The following is a 20,692-nucleotide window of genomic DNA, read 5'->3' as shown; positions in this document are numbered from 1 at the left end:
AGTTCCTGGTTATAAGTATCTCTCTCTAACCCTGTCTCCTAGTTCCTGGTTATAAGTATCTCTCTCTAACCCTGTCTCCTAGTTCCTGGTTATAAGTATCTCTCTCTAACCCTGTCTCCTAGTTCCTGGTTATAAGTATCTCTCTCTAACCCTGTCTCCTAGTTCCTGGTTATAAGTATCTCTCTCTAACCCTGTCTCCTAGTTCCTGGTTATAAGTATCTCTCTCTAACCCTGTCTCCTAGGTCCTGGTTATAAGTATCTCTCTCTAACCCTGTCTCCTAGTTCCTGGTTATAAGTATCTCTCTCTAACCCTGTCTCCTAGTTCCTGGTTATAAGTATCTCTCTCTAACCCTGTCTCCTAGGTCCTGGTTATAAGTATCTCTCTCTAACCCTGTCTCCTAGTTCCTGGTTATAAGTATCTCTCTCTAACCCTGTCTCCTAGTTCCTGGTTATAAGTATCTCTCTCTAACCCTAACCCTGTCTCCTAGGTCCTGGTTATAAGTATCTCTCTCTAACCCTGTCTCCTAGTTCCTGGTTATAAGTATCTCTCTCTAACCCTAACCCTGTCTCCTAGTTCCTGGTTATAAGTATCTCTCTCTAACCCTGTCTCCTAGGTCCTGGTTATAAGTATCTCTCTCTAACCCTAACCCTGTCTCCTAGTTCCTGGTTATAAGTATCTCTCTAACCCTGTCTCCTAGGTCCTGGTTATAAGTATCTCTCTCTAACCCTGTCTCCTAGGTCCTGGTTATAAGTATCTCTCTCTAACCCTGTCTCCTAGTTCCTGGTTATAAGTATCTCTCTCTAACCCTGTCTCCTAGTTCCTGGTTATAAGTATCTCTCTCTAACCCTGTCTCCTAGTTCCTGGTTATAAGTATCTCTCTCTAACCCTGTCTCCTAGTTCCTGGTTATAAGTATCTCTCTCTAACCCTGTCTCCTAGGTCCTGGTTATAAGTATCTCTCTCTAACCCTGTCTCCTAGGTCCTGGTTATAAGTATCTCTCTCTAACCCTGTCTCCTAGGTCCTGGTTATAAGTATCTCTCTCTAACCCTGTCTCCTAGTTCCTGGTTATAAGTATCTCTCTCTAACCCTGTCTCCTAGGTCCTGGTTATAAGTATCTCTCTCTAACCCTAACCCTGTCTCCTAGTTCCTGGTTATAAGTATCTCTCTCTAACCCTAACCCTGTCTCCTAGGTCCTGGTTATAAGTATCTCTGTCTCCTAGTGCCTGGTTATAAGTATCTCTGTCTCCTAGTTCCTGGTTATAAGTATCTCTGTCTCCTAGTTCCTGGTTATAAGTATCTCTGTCTCCTAGTTCCTGGTTATAAGTATCTCTGTCTCCTAGTTCCTGGTTATAAGTATCTCTGTCTCCTAGTTCCTGGTTATAAGTATCTCTGTCTCCTAGTTCCTGGTTTTAAGTATCTCTCTGTCTCCTAGTTCCTGGTTATAAGTATCTCTGTCTCCTAGTTCCTGGTTATAAGTATCTCTGTCTCCTAGTTCCTGGTTATAAGTATCTCTGTCTCCTAGTTCCTCGTTATAAGAATCTCTGTCTCCTAGTTCCTGGTTATAAGTATCCCTGTCTCCTAGTTCCTGGTTATCAGTATATATCTGTCTCCTAGTTCCTGGTTATAAGTATCTCTGTCTCCTAGTTCCTGGTTATAAGTATCTCTGTCTCCTAGTTCCTGGTTATAAGTATCTCTCTCTGTCTCCTAGTTCCTGGTTATAAGTATCTCTGTCTCCTAGTTCCTGGTTATAAGTATCTCTCTCTAACCCTGTCTCCTAGGTCCTGGTTATAAGTATCTCTCTCTAACCCTGTCTCCTAGTTCCTGGTTATAAGTATCTCTCTCTAACCCTGTCTCCTAGGTCCTGGTTATAAGTATCTCTCTCTAACCCTGTCTCCTAGTTCCTGGTTATAAGTATCTCTCTCTAACCCTGTCTCCTTGGTCCTGGTTATAAGTATCTCTCTCTAACCCTGTCTCCTAGTTCCTGGTTATAAGTATCTCTCTCTAACCCTGTCTCCTAGGTCCTGGTTATAAGTATCTCTCTCTAACCCTAACCCTGTCTCCTAGGTCCTGGTTATAAGTATCTCTCTCTAACCCTAACCCTGTCTCCTAGTTCCTGGTTATAAGTATCTCTCTCTAACCCTGTCTCCTAGTTCCTGGTTATAAGTATCTCTCTCTAACCCTGTCTCCTAGGTCCTGGTTATAAGTATCTCTCTCTAACCCTGTCTCCTAGTTCCTGGTTATAAGTATCTCTCTCTAACCCTGTCTCCTAGTTCCTGGTTATAAGTATCTCTCTCTAACCCTGTCTCCTAGGTCCTGGTTATAAGTATCTCTCTCTAACCCTAACCCTGTCTCCTAGTTCCTGGTTATAAGTATCTCTCTAACCCTGTCTCCTAGGTCCTGGTTATAAGTATCTCTCTCTAACCCTGTCTCCTAGTTCCTGGTTATAAGTATCTCTCTCTAACCCTGTCTCCTAGGTCCTGGTTATAAGTATCTCTCTCTAACCCTGTCTCCTAGGTCCTGGTTATAAGTATCTCTCTCTAACCCTGTCTCCTAGGTCCTGGTTATAAGTATCTCTCTCTAACCCTGTCTCCTAGTTCCTGGTTATAAGTATCTCTCTCTAACCCTGTCTCCTAGGTCCTGGTTATAAGTATCTCTCTCTAACCCTAACCCTGTCTCCTAGTTCCTGGTTATAAGTATCTCTCTCTAACCCTGTCTCCTAGTTCCTGGTTATAAGTATCTCTCTCTAACCCTAACCCTGTCTCCTAGGTCCTGGTTATAAGTATCTCTGTCTCCTAGTGCCTGGTTATAAGTATCTCTGTCTCCTAGTTCCTGGTTATAAGTATCTCTGTCTCCTAGTTCCTGGTTATAAGTATCTCTGTCTCCTAGTTCCTGGTTATAAGTATCTCTGTCTCCTAGTTCCTGGTTATAAGTATCTCTGTCTCCTAGTTCCTGGTTATAAGTATCTCTGTCTCCTAGTTCCTGGTTTTAAGTATCTCTCTGTCTCCTAGTTCCTGGTTATAAGTATCTCTGTCTCCTAGTTCCTGGTTATAAGTATCTCTGTCTCCTAGTTCCTGGTTATAAGTATCTCTGTCTCCTAGTTCCTCGTTATAAGAATCTCTGTCTCCTAGTTCCTGGTTATAAGTATCCCTGTCTCCTAGTTCCTGGTTATCAGTATATATCTGTCTCCTAGTTCCTGGTTATAAGTATCTCTGTCTCCTAGTTCCTGGTTATAAGTATCTCTGTCTCCTAGTTCCTGGTTATAAGTATCTCTCTCTGTCTCCTAGTTCCTGGTTATAAGTATCTCTGTCTCCTAGTTCCTGGTTATAAGTATCTCTCTCTAACCCTGTCTCCTAGTTCCTGGTTATAAGTATCTCTCTCTAACCCTGTCTCCTAGTTCCTGGTTATAAGTATCTCTCTCTAACCCTAACCCTGTCTGCTAGTTCCTGGTTATAAGTATCTCTCTCTAACCCTGTCTCCTAGGTCCTGGTTATAAGTATCTCTCTCTAACCCTGTCTCCTAGGTCCTGGTTATAAGTATCTCTCTCTAACCCTAACCCTGTCTCCTTGGTCCTGGTTATAAGTATCTCTCTCTAACCCTGTCTCCTAGTTCCTGGTTATAAGTATCTCTCTCTAACCCTGTCTCCTAGGTCCTGGTTATAAGTATCTCTCTCTAACCCTAACCCTGTCTCCTAGGTCCTGGTTATAAGTATCTCTCTCTAACCCTAACCCTGTCTCCTAGTTCCTGGTTATAAGTATCTCTCTCTAACCCTGTCTCCTAGTTCCTGGTTATAAGTATCTCTCTCTAACCCTAACCCTGTCTCCTAGTTCCTGGTTATAAGTATCTCTCTCTAACCCTGTCTCCTAGTTCCTGGTTATAAGTATCTCTCTCTAACCCTGTCTCCTAGGTCCTGGTTATAAGTATCTCTCTCTAACCCTGTCTCCTAGTTCCTGGTTATAAGTATCTCTCTCTAACCCTGTCTCCTAGGTCCTGGTTATAAGTATCTCTCTCTAACCCTGTCTCCTAGTTCCTGGTTATAAGTATCTCTCTCTAACCCTGTCTCCTAGTTCCTGGTTATAAGTATCTCTCTCTAACCCTGTCTCCTAGTTCCTGGTTATAAGTATCTCTCTCTAACCCTGTCTCCTAGTTCCTGGTTATAAGTATCTCTCTCTAACCCTGTCTCCTAGTTCCTGGTTATAAGTATCTCTCTCTAACCCTGTCTCCTAGTTCCTGGTTATAAGTATCTCTCTCTAACCCTGACTCCTAGTTCCTGGTTATAAGTATCTCTCTCTAACCCTGTCTCCTAGGTCCTGGTTATAAGCATCTCTCTCTAACCCTAACCCTGTCTCCTAGGTCCTGGTTATAAGTATCTCTCCCTAACCCTGTCTCCTAGTTCCTGGTTATAAGTATCTCTCTCTAACCCTGTCTCCTAGTTCCTGGTTATAAGTATCTCTCTCTAACCCTAACCCTGTCTCCTAGTTCCTGGTTATAAGTATCTCTCTCTAACCCTGTCTCCTAGGTCCTGGTTATAAGTATCTCACTCTAACCCTGTCTCCTAGGTCCTGGTTATAAGTATCTCTCTCTAACCCTGTCTCCTAGGTCCTGGTTATAAGTATCTCTCTCTAACTCTGTCTCCTAGTTCCTGGTTATAAGTATCTCTCTCTAACCCTGTCTCCTAGGTCCTGGTTATAAGTATCTCTCTCTAACCCTAACCCTGTCTCCTAGGTCCTGGTTATAAGTATCTCTCTCTAACCCTAACCCTGTCTCCTAGTTCCTGGTTATAAGTATCTCTCTCTAACCCTAACCCTGTCTCCTAGGTCCTGGTTATAAGTATCTCTCTCTAACCCTAACCCTGTCTCCTAGGTCCTGGTTATAAGTATCTCTCTCTAACCCTAACCCTGTCTCCTAGTTCCTGGTTATAAGTATCTCTCTCTAACCCTGTCTCCTAGTTCCTGGTTATAAGTATCTCTCTCTAACCCTGTCTCCTAGTTCCTGGTTATAAGTATCTCTCTCTAACCCTGTCTCCTAGGTCCTGGTTATAAGTATCTCTCTCTAACCCTAACCCTGTCTCCTAGGTCCTGGTTATAAGTATCTCTCTCTAACCCTAACCCTGTCTCCTAGTTCCTGGTTATAAGTATCTCTCTCTAACCCTAACCCTGTCTCCTAGGTCCTGGTTATAAGTATCTCTCTCTAACCCTAACCCTGTCTCCTAGGTCCTGGTTATAAGTATCTCTCTCTAACCCTAACCCTGTCTCCTAGGTCCTGGTTATAAGTATCTCTCTCTAACCCTAACCCTGTCTCCTAGGTCCTGGCAGTGTGCTGCTGCGTGACGTGCAGGTGTTGACGTTGTACCGCGGTCGTTACACCACGGCCCGGCGCTCCAGCCCCATCCCTCAGCTGCAGTGTGTCGGCGGATCTGCAGGCTGTGGGGCGTTCGCTCCCGAGGTCGTGCAGTGTCACAACAAGGGGTCGGATGGCGTGGATGCTCAGGTACAGAGTTAGGGTCTCGGGTACAGGGTCTCAGGTACAGAGTTAGGGTCTCAGGTACAGAGTTAGGGTCTCAGGTACAGAGTTAGGGTCTCAGGTACAGAGTTAGGGTCTCAGGTACAGAGTTAGGGTCTCAGGTACAGAGTCTCAGGTACAGAGTTAGGGTCTCAGGTACAGAGTCTCAGGTACAGAGTTAGGGTCTCAGGTACAGAGTTAGGGTCTCAGGTACAGAGTTAGGGTCTCGGGTACAGAGTTAGGGTCTCAGGTACAGAGTTAGGGTCTCAGGTACAGAGTTAGGGTCTCAGGTACAGAGTTAGGGTCTCAGGTACAGAGTCTCAGGTACAGAGTCTCAGGTACAGAGTTAGGGTCTCAGGTACAGAGTTAGGGTCTCGGGTACAGAGTTAGGGTCTCAGGTACAGAGTTAGGGTCTCAGGTACAGAGTTAGGGTCTCAGGTACAGAGTTAGGGTCTCAGGTACAGAGTTAGGGTCTCAGGTACAGAGTTAGGGTCTCGGGTACAGAGTTAGGGTCTCAGGTACAGAGTTAGGGTCTCAGGTACAGAGTCTCAGGTACAGAGTTAGGGTCTCAGGTACAGAGTCTCAGGTACAGAGTTAGGGTCTCAGGTACAGAGTTAGGGTCTCAGGTACAGAGTTAGGGTCTCGGGTACAGAGTTAGGCTCTCAGGTACAGAGTTAGGGTCTCGGGTACAGAGTTAGGGTCTCAGGTACAGAGTCTCAGGTACAGAGTCTCAGGTACAGAGTTAGGGTCTCAGGTACAGAGTTAGGGTCTCAGGTACAGAGTTAGGGTCTCAGGTACAGAGTTAGGGTCTCAGGTACAGAGTTAGGGTCTCAGGTACAGAGTCTCAGGTACAGAGTTAGGGTCTCAGGTACAGAGTCTCAGGTACAGAGTTAGGGTCTCAGGTACAGAGTTAGGGTCTCAGGTACAGAGTTAGGGTCTCGGGTACAGAGTTAGGGTCTCAGGTACAGAGTTAGGGTCTCGGGTACAGAGTTAGGCTCTCAGGTACAGAGTTAGGGTCTCGGGTACAGAGTTAGGGTCTCAGGTACAGAGTCTCAGGTACAGAGTCTCAGGTACAGAGTTAGGGTCTCAGGTACAGAGTTAGGGTCTCAGGTACAGAGTCTCAGGTACAGAGTCTCAGGTACAGAGTTAGGGTCTCAGGTACAGAGTTAGGGTCTCAGGTACAGAGTTAGGCTCTCAGGTACAGAGTTAGGCTCTCAGGTACAGAGTTAGGGTCTCAGGTAAAGTGTTAGGGTCTCGGGTACAGAGTTAGGGTCTCAGTTACCCAGGTGGGGTATCTCCTGGGCCTTTCTGTGTGGAGTTTGCATGTTCTCCCCCTCTGTGCTCGCAAGGGTTTCATACAACAGAGCAGTCCGTCGCTCTAACTTACAACAGAGCAGTCCGTCGCTCTAACATACAACAGAGCAGTGCGTCGCTCTAACATACAACAGAGCAGTCCGTCGCTCTAACATACAACAGAGCAGTCCGTCGCTCTAACATACAACAGAGCAGTCCGTCGCTCTAACATACAACAGAGCAGTCCATCGCTCTAACATACAACAGAGCAGTCCATCGCTCTAACATACAACAGAGCAGTCCATCACTCTAACATACAACAGAGCATCGCTCTAACATACAACAGAGCAGTCCATCGCTCTAACATACAACAGAGCATCACTCTAACATACAACAGAGCAGTCCATCGCTCTAACATACAACAGAGCATCGCTCTAACATACAACAGAGCAGTCCATCGCTCTAACATACAACAGAGCATCACTCTAACATACAACAGAGCAGTGCGTCGCTCTAACATACAACAGAGCAGTCCATCGCTCTAACATACAACAGAGCAGTCCATCGCTCTAACATACAACAGAACAGTGCGTCGCTCTAACATACAACAGAGCAGTCCATCGCTCTAACATACAACAGAGCAGTCCATCGCTCTAACATACAACAGAGCAGTCCATCGCTCTAACATACAACAGAGCAGTCCGTCGCTCTAACATACAACAGAGCAGTGCGTCGCTCTAACATACAACAGAGCAGTGCGTCGCTCTAACATACAACAGAGCAGTCCATCGCTCTAACATACAACAGAGCAGTCCATCGCTCTAACATACAACAGAGCAGTCCATCGCTCTAACATACAACAGAGCAGTCCATCGCTCTAACATACAACAGAGCAGTCCGTCGCTCTAACATACAACAGAGCAGTGCGTCGTTCTAACATACAACAGAGCGTCGCTCTAACATACAACAGAGCAGTGCGTCGCTCTAACATACAACAGAGCGTCGCTCTAACATACAACAGAGCAGTCCGTCGCTCTAACATACAACAGAGCAGTCCGTCACTCTAACATACAACAGAGCAGTGCGTGGCTCTAACATACAACAGAGCAGTCCATCGCTCTAACATACAACAGAGCAGTCCGTCGCTCTAACATACAACAGAGCAGTCCATCGCTCTAACATACAACAGAGCAGTGCGTCGCTCTAACATACAACAGAGCAGTCCATCGCTCACAACAACAGAGCATCGCTCTTAACACTGAGTTTCTTTACAAAGTACAGTTTTGAATTACAACAGAGCAGTGCTCTTAAATTATAGTGCATAGGAGGTAGTGAGATATAATTTGCATAGAACCGACATGAATTTGATTGGAAGTGTATGAAAGTAGGTAGGGTAAGAATAGTGCAGGTAAGGCACAATTTGTCAGGATATCCCTGATGTTTCATTGAAATACCTGAGCAAAGAGATAGGTTTTAAGCTGTCTTTTGAAGATGTCTAGTGAGTTGGCTTCCCTGATGTTTTGGGGTAGTTAGGTCCCTGTCCATTTAGAGCTTTGTATGTAAGGAGAAGGACCTTAAAGTCAATTCTAAATGTTACAGGAAACCAGTGTAGAGCAGCTAAGACTGGACTAATGTGCTCTCTCCTTTTGGTTCTGGTTAGCAGTCGGGCTGCAGAGTTTTGGATTAGCTGAAGCCTCTCTGTGGTTTTCTTGAATTAGCTTCTCAGCATCGTTTTTGTTGTGAAGGGCCAGATTAAACCGAATATATATATTTATTTATATATATATATTTAATTGTATTTGTATATTCTCTAATATTCCCTGATATCCCTTGTATATTCCTTGTACAATATGCATTGAATATCCATTCTAGCCTACTGAACATCCCATAATAGTCTCCATTCTACTATTGGTCGAGACCTTGGTGCCAGGCTGCCATACCCCTCAGACCCAGTTCAAACGTACCGCTCGACATGTACAAACAAGTCCTAGTTCCGCGTAGGAATTTGGCTACCGCACCACTAATGGGACTATTTGTTCATAGTGCGTATATATACTGCGCTACTAAAGTAGGACTTTCTTTTCAGTCCAGTTTCTTACCCTCCAATAGAGTCACAGACGTAAAGCCTCCCCGCGATGCCACGTGTGGGAGTAAGGCCAAGTTCGGCCTACCATCGGTATTGAGACATCGTGTATATTAATATTTGAATAGTCATATTTGGCACTATATCGTCGAGTTGGACGTAGTCTATTAAGCTAATAATAGTCTGTTAATATATAGTGCTTCGTGCGGTGAGAATACTACCGTAGTCAGTACCCCATCGTTTCGGGCAGAGAACTGGCTGCTTACCCAGGGTGGTTGACCCTATGTGAAGCTGCACCCGAGGAGCCCCAGAGCCGACGAGCGAGTGGACCTGTATACCGGATTATTCTACCGACGACAGCCCGCCTTCCCAGGCACGGATTATGCTTTGGATACTTTGATTATTCTATGGATAAAGACCCCCGACACTACCGTGTGTTGGAACCCCCCCCCCCCTGGAGAGGACGCAAGGTGAGGAGACGCTCTGCAAGACGAGGTCTCTCCACATCTCTCCCCCGTGGACCGGAGAGAGCCGGCCCACAAAGAGTCCACCTGCTTTCATCTGTGGTCCAAGGATCGCCGGCGCATTGAACGGCACTACAGTGGGTTCACCTGGGATACCCTTGGCCGGACGAGGCAGCTGGATTCTACCCCCCCCCCCCTCCTACTCCTGTCGGCTTACAAGCGACCGGATTAACCCCCTCTAGTGTATCCAGCCTATAATCATTAAAGTATCATTGCTGTTATTCCTTAACTATTCCAGGTCGTATATTTACCACCTGCGCCTTCAGAGATTGGACATTATCTATTGATATACCGACGAATACTCCTTGCCATAAAAGTGCATACTATTTCAATTCATAAATGTAATTAAGTGATTAAGTGCTTATTCTACACACCATCGCTGTGTAGGAAATAAAGACCTGTTTCTAATTCGTACATTTGTGTTGGATCCGTTTCATCTACGTGAGAGTGTTCATGATAATATATTTATGCCGTGTACTGGGTGGCCGAATATTAAGTACAAAGGTAGTGGTAGTAAGTATCATATCTAGTAATACAGTCAGGGAATTGTACCCCTCAGTTACAGTTTTGATTAATAAATGGTCATACTTTTGCTATATTTCTGAGATGGAAGAACGATGTTTTCGTCACTTTGTTAATATGAGAATTGAAGTTCAGTTCTGAATCTATGATAACCCCGAGACTAGTGACCTCAGATTTGATCCAATGGGTGGAACAATGGTGGAACAAACTACCCACCCCAGTTAGGACAGCCGAAATCTGTCCAATCTTTTGCCGTCGACTAAAGACGCACTTCTTCAATCATTATCTGAAATAAAAAAACTAAAATAAAACTCTAACCTTAACTAACCTTACTGTCATGCACTTGTCCTAATAAACGAACCTACACTGTAGCACTCAACACTTTGATGAACATTGTTACTCAGCTGATAGAGTTGTGCCCTTCCTGCTGTCTTGTTGTACAGAACTTGTAAGTCGCTTTGGATAAAAGCGTTTCAGCTAAATGACTAAATGTAAATGTAAGACTGACCTGGACAATGTCTCCCTCTCTCCAGTGGGAATGTAAGACCGACATGGACAAGGCGTTCCGCTTGGGCCAGGTGGAGGTCAGCTGTGAGGGGTACAATCATCCAGACGACCCCTACATCCTGAAGGGCTCCTGTGGGCTGGAGTTCACCCTGGAACTCACCCAGGAGGGGAAGCACAGGCCGGGCGGCTACCACGGCTCCAAGGGCTTCGGAGGTGGGATGGTGGGATGGAGGGAACACATGATTCTTTGATTATCGATTCTTTACACAGCTTGGTTTGGTCAGAAAAATACTGTTTATTTCAAAGTTGTAAACAATAAAAATTAACCTTAACCTCTTTAGCCCGAGTGGTCCGTTGGCGGACCGCAAATGACATCACGCCATCAATCCATCTCTACAGACTGTATGAATTAAAGTTGCGTTTTTTTTTTTTTTTTTTTTTTATAAATGTAGCCAAGAGTAAAGACCCTAGCCCCATAACCCTTATAGCATGCAGGTTATGCGATCATTATATGATATTCTGTACCCACAAAAAGCTAAAACAAAAGGCCGGCTGTCACAAAACAGTCACATCTAGGGAACTCAAAACCTACTCTAGCGAGGCCTTTAACCAAGAACTGGAGAGTCTGGACTGGTCAGATGAGCTCAGTGGTACACTAGTTCAAAAAACATGGCTTGGTTTCAAAACCAAATTCTCATCAATACTAAACAACATGGCCCCCCTAAGAACCACCAGGGTTAAAAATCACGCTGAGCCATGGATGCACAACGAAATACTGACAGCTATGAAAACCAGAGACAAAAAAATGCTCTGAACTTCATAAAAGTCAGTCAAAGCTTACCAAAAGCTCAAACGGTGAACTCCAAGCCCACGTGGTTGAACTCAAACAACAAAGAAACAGACTAATAAACGATGTAAACACCATGATCAAATCTGCAAAAATAAATGTCATCAATGACAAAACTGAGGAAAACAAAAACAAACCCTGTGAACTTTGGAAATTACTCAACAACCAACTAGGCTGCAGTAAAAAACTAAAAACCAGATTTACAAACATCAACATAAAGACAGAAAACACTCATCACAGACAAGCTGGATGTAGCCAATTACTTAAACATTTTCTTTACAAACATAGCCACAACACTGGTTATTAAACTACCCTCCCACTCAGGGCATTTTGGGGTAGAACACATCCTAGCCTTCTGCAAAGATGATTTCAAACTCGAAATGGTAACAACAGATGAGGTGCTCAAAAAACTGAGCGCCACTGGCCATGACAACATCCCCTCCAAATTCCTCAGAGACTCAGCAGCCGCCATCACCCCAGTCATCACACACATAATAAACCTCTCCATAAAACAGGGACACGTCCCCAAGGACTTCAAAATTGCGAGAGTGACCCCCCTGCACAAAAAGGCAGCAAATTAGACCCAGGCAACTACCGCCCTGTTTCTATTCTTACCTCCATCTCGACACTGTCAATCACTCCATTCTGATTGACAAGCTAAAAGCAATTGGTTTTGATAGTTCATCAGTGAGCTGGATGCAATCCTACCTGGAGGGGAGAGAACAGGTGGTGGAGGTTAACGGTACACAATCCCCCCTCCCCTCCCAGTGAGCTGTGGTGTTCCACAAGGAGGCATACTAGGATAGCTACTGTTCCTAATTTATGCAACTTGTTCCTGTTCACGGACGACTCAGCCCTGCTGGTCTCTGACAGGGACAAGTTACAGGTTGAAAAAGCCCTCAGCTCTGAACTCTGCAGAATCTGCATATGGCTCGCTGATAACAAACTATCATTACACCTGGTCCATTCTCTTTGGATCAAATAACAAACTCAGCAAGACCGACGGCTTCTCAGTTACAGTGGGTGACAATATTGTCACAAGGAAAGAAGATATTACCTACCTGGGTTCCATCCTAGAGGCTAATGTTTCCTGTGACAAAATGGCATCCAATGTAAAAAAAAAAGTCAACCAACAAACTCGATTCTTGTACCGGATCTCCTCTCTGGTAAACAAGAATACCCAGGAGCACTCATTCAAGGGTACTACGACTATGCTTGCACCTCTAAGGCGCTAAAAACAAGATTACAAACATCACAAAACAAACTGGTCAGACTACTGTTTGACCTTACTCCTAAAACCCACTTCACCCCTGCCCACTTTGACAACCTAGGATGGCTTAGAGTAGACAACAGAGTACAGCAACTTGCAATGGGCCTGGTTTACAAGATACACTACACCAGGGGTCGGCAATTAGGTTTGCTCACGGGCCAAATGTTCCCCAAACCATTGAATGGCGGGCCAGTATCAAAAACAATGGCTAATTTAATATAATGATAGTGATTTTTTTTTAACTGTCAAAATAAATGAGCTGCATAGGCATAATAAACTGTAAGCGACATATACATGTTTGCACTGTCTTTTTTCTATTATAAAGTGCCTCTCGGGTGCATAACACATGAACAGATCAGTCATTTGATTTTAATGCAGGTGCTCGCATTATAAATCGAATGTATTATTATTATTATAACACATGAACAGATCAGTAGGGTGGGCATTTGATTTGCAGCACCGCGGCGGGTGTATTATAAATCGAATGTATTATTATTATTATAACGCATGAACAGATCAGTAGGGTGGGCATTTGATTTGCAGCACCGCGGCGGGTGTATTATAAATCGAATGTATTATTATTATTAAAACACAACTCACCATAATGCAGCCCTGCCCTGGGCTTATTATTGTTTCTGTTTCGGTCCTACAAAATCCTTGCTAATGTTTGAAACATGTCAAATGTCCACTCGCGTTGAATGCAACTACTTTATCTTCTGCCAACTTGAACACAGTTGCTTCATTGCCTCGTGTTGCCATGTCAACACGCGAGAGTCACCTGTTGCGATAAACCCGTATTTTAAGTATGACTCCTGTTTATTAAAAGAAGCTTTATGTGTCTTGGAGGTCGTAGGCTCCTCTTCTGGCTCCTCCGTTGGTATTTCCCCGTTGCAAAGAAGCTATCCAAAGACGTTTGTTTTGTTATTTTTAACACATTTTTGCAAACGTTAGTCGCTTGCATGATCGCATCCCAAACGCGGAAGTGAAAGTGAAATTCCATTGGTTCTCCCAGTCCACGTGACCATTTCTAGCATTTCAATTGGCTATAGTGACAGACATAGATATGATGAATAGATAGATACAGCTTCACAAAGACACTCTGGCGTCACAAGTTAATATTTCCTGCGCGTAAAATAAACATCATATTCTCAAAATAAACTGCCGGGCCAGAAATTATTGCTGGCAGGCCCATTTCGGCCCGCGGGCCGCCTATTGCCGACCCCTGCACTACACCACTAAGGTACCCATGTACATGTCGAAATACTTCCCAAAGATCAGTGAATACCACGATCACAACACCAGAGGGAGTTCCATCTTTGTCATAAAAGCCGACAGACGAGGGCAAAGTGCCGCGACGTGTGCGTGATGGTCTGATCCTTAAGTGGTTAAACATTATGCTAATAGCAGTAGTCATACCATCTCTCTCTCTCTCTCTCTCTCTCTCTCTCTCTCTCTCTCTCTCTCTCTCTCTCTCTCTCTCTCTCTCTCTCTCTCTCTCTCTTTCTCTCTCTCTCTCTTTCACTTTCTCTCTCTCTCTCACAGCTTTTGGAGAATATGCCTCAAGTTTCTTCGGTGGTTCCTCCGGTAAAAAGCATTACCATGGCAACCAGGAGCCATTGGCGAGCGAGGGTTCCGGCAGCCTCTGGGGAGTTGCCGTGCTACTGTTGCTAGGCTACGGCGTCTACAAGCTCTTCCTCAGTGGGAACACGGCCCAGGGGGGGCAGGAGGGGGACGCTGGAGATAATCGCCATGGATTCGCTGCAGGACCCCCGCCCCCAGGCTTCAGACCGGACTTCACTGGTAGGTGATACAGAATGTTAGCATGACCCCGTGTTAAAGGATTAGTAAAGCATGTTAGAAGTCAAGTACTTTTATTTTAGCATGACCCCGTGTTAAAGGATTAGTAAAGCACGTTAGAAGTCAAGTACTTTTATTTTAGCATGACCCCGTGTTAAAGGATTAGTAAAGCATGTTAGAAGTCAAGTACTTTTATTTTAGCATGACCCCGTGTTAAAGGATTAGTAAAGCATGTTAGAAGTCAAGTACTTTTATTTTAGCATGACCCCGTGTTAAAGGATTAATAAAGCATGTTAGAAGTCAAGTACTTTTATTTTAGCATGACCCCGTGTTAAAGGATTAGTAAAGCATGTTAGAAGTCAAGTACTTTTATTTTAGCATGACCCCATGTTAAAGGATTAGTAAAGCATGTTAGAAGTCAAGTACTTTTATTTTAGCATGACCCCATGTTAAAGGATTAGTAAAGCATGTTAGAAGTCAAGTACTTTTATTTTAGCATGACCCCATGTTAAAGGATTAGTAAAGCATGTTAGAAGTCAAGTACTTTTATTTTAGCATGACCCCGTGTTAAAGGATTAGTAAAGCATGTTAGAAGTCAAGTACTTTTATTTTAGCATGACCCCATGTTAACACTTTGAGTGCTGCGCTGTTTTCGGGCCCCAGCTATGCACTGCCACGCATTAAACTATAGGAGTGCATCACCTTGTTTGTAGAGCTATAACTATATTCTATATTATTGCTATGGATACAATACCATGATCATTTGACAGTAAGAACCTTCCGTTCAAGATGCAAAAAAGAAATAATTTCTCCATCCATACGTTCCCGTTTTATACCGTGGTGAATATGAGTGTTATTTCGGAATGATCCGGGCTAATTCATGGGAGGCTGGTTATAAGCTGCAACGTGTATTATACTAAATCCATTGGCGTTTCATCCCTACACACGCTACAATTAAAAAACCAAATGCATATGATCGGTATTATGTTTCATCATGAATGCATGAAAGGGGGGGGGTCGTTTCTGATTAATTGATTGCCAATAAGTTATAACGGCATTCGTTATTACCACAACATACGTTGATCAAGGGGATGGCTATGAAAACAATGCACATCAAGCTGAAATTGACGTAAAATGTTTCTTACCTGTGGCTGGTGGGATTCCAAAAAGAATATTCCAATTATTTGATCGCCATCTGGTAGATCGTATGTCCATTTGGTCCACGATATAATCCACCACAGCATATGGTTCTGGGGTCCCGAAAACTATTCAATGCGATCGGTGAAGCCCTAGGTTCACCATTACGAGGAAAAGAGCCCCCGGAGCATTTTCAGTGTAGCACCCGGTCTGCACCCGGTCAGTGTAGCACTCTCGATACTGCCTACTAGCAGGATCTGGCCGATACTGCACCTTCAGAGTCCCAGTATGCCTTTTACAGGCAACATACAGCTCCCTGACATTGAATAGGGTATTAAAATCGGAAAAAAAGGTAAAAACTACCCAGAAACTACTTAAGTCGTTTTTTGGCACTGAACGACTTAGGCCCAGAAATGACTTAAGTCGTTTTTTGGCACTCAAGCAGTTAAATGATTAGTAAAGCAAGTTAGAAGTCAAGTACTTTTATTTTAGCATGACCCCATGTTAAAGGATTAGTAAAGCAAGTTAGAAGTCAAGTTCTTTTATTTTAGCATGACCCCGTGTTAAAGGATTAGTAAAGCATGTTAGAAGTCAAGTACTTTTATTTTAGCATGACCCCGTGTTAAAGGATTAGTAAAGCATGTTAGAAGTCAAGTACTTTTATTTTAGCATGACCCCATGTTAAAGGATTAGTAAAGCATGTTAGAAGTCAAGTACTTTTATTTTAGCATGACCCCGTGTTAAAGGATTAGTAAAGCATGTTAGAAGTCAAGTACTTTTATTTTAGCATGACCCCGTGTTAAAGGATTAGTAAAGCATGTTAGAAGTCAAGTACTTTTATTTTAGCATGACCCCGTGTTAAAGGATTAGTAAAGCAAGTTAGAAGTCAAGTACTTTTATTTTAGCATGACCCCGTGTTAAAGGATTAGTAAAGCAAGTTAGAAGTCAAGTACTTTTATTTTAGCATGACCCCATGTTAAAGGATTAGTAAAGCATGTTAGAAGTCAAGTTCTTTTATTTTAGCATGACCCCGTGTTAAAGGATTAGTAAAGCATGTTAGAAGTCAAGTTCTTTTATTTTAGCATGACCCCGTGTTAAAGGATTAATAAAGCATGTTAGAAGTCAAGTACTTTTATTTTAGCATGACCCCATGTTAAAGGATTAGTAAAGCAAGTTAGAAGTCAAGTACTTTTATTTTAGCATGACCCCGTGTTAAAGGATTAGTAAAGCAAGTTAGAAGTCAAGTACTTTTATTTTAGCATGACCCCATGTTAAAGGATTAGTAAAGCAAGTTAGAAGTCAAGTACTTTTATTTTAGCATGACCCCATGTTAAAGGATTAGTAAAGCATGTTAGAAGTCAAGTTCTTTTATTTTAGCATGACCCCGTGTTAAAGGATTAGTAAAGCATGTTAGAAGTCAAGTACTTTTATTTTAGCATGACCCCGTGTTAAAGGATTAATAAAGCATGTTAGAAGTCAAGTACTTTTATTTTAGCATGACCCCATGTTAAAGGATTAATAAAGCATGTTAGAAGTCAAGTACTTTTATTTTAGCATGACCCCATGTTAAAGGATTAGTAAAGCAAGTTTGAAGTCAAGTTCTTTCAAATTTAGCCTTAGCATGAGGTGTTGGCTTTGGTTCTTTTATGCTCTGCTTGTTCCTGGTGGAAGTGTCAGTGCTACTTGGCTGGTTAGGGATAGGGGGAAATGGCTGCTTTTTTTTTTATTATAAATTGCTGCTTTTTTATATAGCGCTTTTATCCAAAGCGCTTTACAATTTGTTACTCACATTTTACCCATTCACTCACACATTCACACACCGACAGCGGAGGCAACCATGCAAGGTGCCAACCTGCTCATAGGGAGCAATTAGGGGTTAAGTGTCTTGCTCAAGGACACATTGACACGCTGCCCGGGAGGAGCGGGAATCGAACCGGGAACCTCCGGATTGCCAGACGACTGCTCTACCTCGCGAGCCTTTAGGGATAGGGTTAGGGATAGGGTTCAGATTCAGAGTTTTATTTGCCACATGGAAGCAATACAATCATACAGTTTTCATACAAAATCATAAATACAGTTCTACCATGGGCAAAAGGAGCAGGAAGAGAATAAATCTTATGGTTAACTGCCCCCTATTCCTAAACTAAACAAGTATCACTTGATGGTCGTCGTACAAGCTAATTTACACAAAATAATATTTCATACCATATACAAAGAAACAAACAATCCACAGATTAAACAATAATAATAATAACAATAATAAAGAAGAAAAGAAAAGAAAATATCTCACTATTCAGATTCACATTTGAATCTCATACTGACTACATTTTCTTTTAATAATTATTTTTGAATTGACAAACACTATTACATTCCTTAAGCTCACTATGGAGAGAATTCAGCCATTAGATTTATCACCGGTGATAGTTATGGTACTCACCATTGTATCCTATATATTATATAATAAGGTCGGGTGGGCCTCTCTGGCAGAGAGACGTAAGTTGCATTGCAATCTTTTTATCTATAAAGCCATAATTAGAGATTGTCCAAATTATATGAGTTCTTTATTGGAATGGACCACTTGATCCTGTCATACACAATCCAGTTTTTGGCTTACACTTAGAGTGCCTAGAGTTTGTACTGAACTTGGTAGATCTGCTTTTGGCTTTTTTGCCCCTACCTCATGGAATACCCTGCAGGAAACACTGAAACTAGACACTCTAGTGTCTATGGGTCGGTTTAGAACCTTACTGACCAATCAGGTCACCACAATATGTAATTGTTTTTAAATTATTACCTCTGTTTTAATTTTGAGCTATTTTATTCTTTTTAAAAGATTTTGTATTATTATTATTTTTTTTTTAATGTATTTTAAAATGTGCTCTTAATTATTCTGATTGTCTGATGTCTTTATATTTATGAACACACTGTGACACTTGTGTATGTAACATCTCGACGGCACTGTAAATGAGTTTAATTACTCAGTGTATTATCGAGTATAAATAAAGATTGAATGAAAATTCCACAACTTTATACCAATAACTGAAGGACACAAGGTGCGTGCAAACTGATGTTTAAAATTTAATTTCCTCCTACTAAACTCACTTTCTAAATGAAAAAGATTTTGTAACTTTTCTGGCAGTATCTTATTTCTTGCCCTAAACATAATTAACACTGTTTGAGACTTAACCATGTCTTCAAGTTTAATTATTCTAGATTTAATAAATAATATGTTTGTGTCTTATGTTATGTGTGATTCTTACAGCCCTCTTCTGTAGTATATATAATGGTTTTATATTGGTCCCATAAGTATTCCCCCATACTTCAACACACTAACTGAGATAAGGTGAGATGAGTGAACAGTAGATTGTTCTCATTGCCTCATACTCTAACACAGGGGTCGGCAACCTGCGGCTCCGGAGCCACATGCGGCTCTTTAGCCAATCAGCTGCGGCTCCCTGGCCAAAAAAAAAAAAAAAAATGTAAATGTCTCTTATTTTGGAGATCGATGTCATACTGTGACACTGAAATGAAAAAATATTTCATCAACTAAAATATTTAGTCAACAAAAATATTTCATCAACTAAAATATACAGTACGTCACACCCCGCGCCTCTCCCTGCCGTCTGCAAGTGGCTAATCTTGAGTTTCCGACCCCCCAGTAAGCTAACCATAGATAAATCCAAAAAAAGGAAAGTCTGAGGAAAATAGAGGGTTTAATTCAGCGTGGACAGATTAATTTGCTTTCACGACTAACGATGCAGGCTTACCTGTATGCCTGATATGTGGTGCGAAATTTGCGAAGAACGAAACATTTACTTTTTATTTTATAGATTTTCCACCGGCACCCAATGCCGGAAATAATGCAGTGTTGACCAGTTTATAAAAATTATTTAAAACGTTTATTAGCAACGCCAAGCTTTCAAACCACCCCGGTTTTGTGTGTGAAACCCTTGTGTACATTTCTCTGTGACAGATTTAGAACGAACAGTTCGTAAATAACCAGTGCTTCAGAGTGAATGTTCCCATGGCTAGTTCGGTCGAATTAGTACACTCATTTGAGTAGTGGAAAAGGGGTAGGATTAAATAAGTGTATACTTCTTCCTACTCCTTTTCGAACATGTAAATTGAGTTATGTTTTGCTTTTGTTTAGTTATTTATTTAGTTTGAGTTATGTTTTGATTTTGTTTAGTTATTTATTTTGTTTGTATTCATTTATATGTTCGAAATAAAGATTTCAAATCAAAAGGACTCAAATAGAGCTGCATAGTTCAGGGTTTTATTTCGAAGTAGGTCTACACCTGGTAGTCTTTTTTCAAAGTGGACTACTTTTTATTTTGTTCCACAAATAAGGGAAGGACTCAAATATACCTGAAATAGTTCAGGGTTTTATTTCAAAGTCGGTCTACAGACACCAGTGTTTTGTCTCCTCTTCTGTGTTTTATTTAAAAATAAGTCTACACAGCCAGTCTTTTTTCTCCTCTTCATAAGAGTTTGAGGTTTTCCTTTGTTATAACAGGTAAAAACAGCAATAAAAAGTAATTTTTTTTCTTTTTGTTGCTTTATAATTCCATTAATGCAACAAACTGTGTGCTATATGTATAAAGTATAATAAATCCCAAATTACTTTGGGTATGCAATTGTCAGGCGTTTTATGCTAAATGTGGGGTCTGCTTGGGGATATATAAAACGTTATACACTGTTATCTTCATTTTAAGGGTAAATAGGTTGTGCGGCTCCCTGAGCATTTTATTTTGTGGGAGGGGGGGGGGGGGGGGTGTCTCTTTTGATAGTAAAGGTTGCTGACCCCTGCTCTAACACATCCTTTACTTTATTCATAACAAAAATACTCTTGGGAATCTTTTTTTTAACATGTGCTATATGAGATTTCCATATTAGTTTATCATCCATAATTACACCAAGAAAACGAAATTCAGTAACTCTCCATATCAACTCCATCTATGGACAATACTATGTTAGGGGTTAGGGATTGTTTTGGTCACTCGTGTGCTCATTTTATGCCTGTCTTTTTTCAGTTGTGAAGCACTTTGAGCTGCAATTTTTGTATGAAAGGTGCTACCACACGGCATTACATATTGTTTTTCCGGTTTAAAGGTTACTGATTTACTAGAGTGTACTCCTGAAATCATCGACAGATATCCCTCCGCCCACACCGTTATCATTCATATCGGAACAAATGACGTAATGGCTAGACA

At 42.2% G+C, this 20,692-nt stretch overlaps 1 protein-coding gene across 1 annotated transcript in view; it reads left to right on the top strand.

The window, feature by feature from the left end:
* The window catches only part of LOC311237579 (store-operated calcium entry-associated regulatory factor-like), a 78,698-nt gene that overhangs the window by 19,051 nt on the left and 38,955 nt on the right, over positions 1-20,692 (top strand). Inside the window, exons 2-4 of the mRNA XM_084338422.1 lie at positions 5,303-5,487; positions 10,455-10,641; positions 14,088-14,345. Coding sequence (XP_084194548.1) covers positions 5,303-5,487; positions 10,455-10,641; positions 14,088-14,345 — 630 coding nt within the window. The remainder of the gene's footprint in view (positions 1-5,302; positions 5,488-10,454; positions 10,642-14,087; positions 14,346-20,692) is intronic.

The sequence above is a fragment of the Notolepis coatsorum genome (assembly GCF_963971535.1).
Source record: "Notolepis coatsorum genome assembly, contig: SUPER_11_unloc_1, whole genome shotgun sequence".
Taxonomy (NCBI): Eukaryota; Metazoa; Chordata; class Actinopteri; order Aulopiformes; family Paralepididae; genus Notolepis; species Notolepis coatsorum.
The sequence above is the reverse complement of the archived record's forward strand: the minus strand, read 5'-3'. Positions and strand labels throughout refer to the sequence as shown.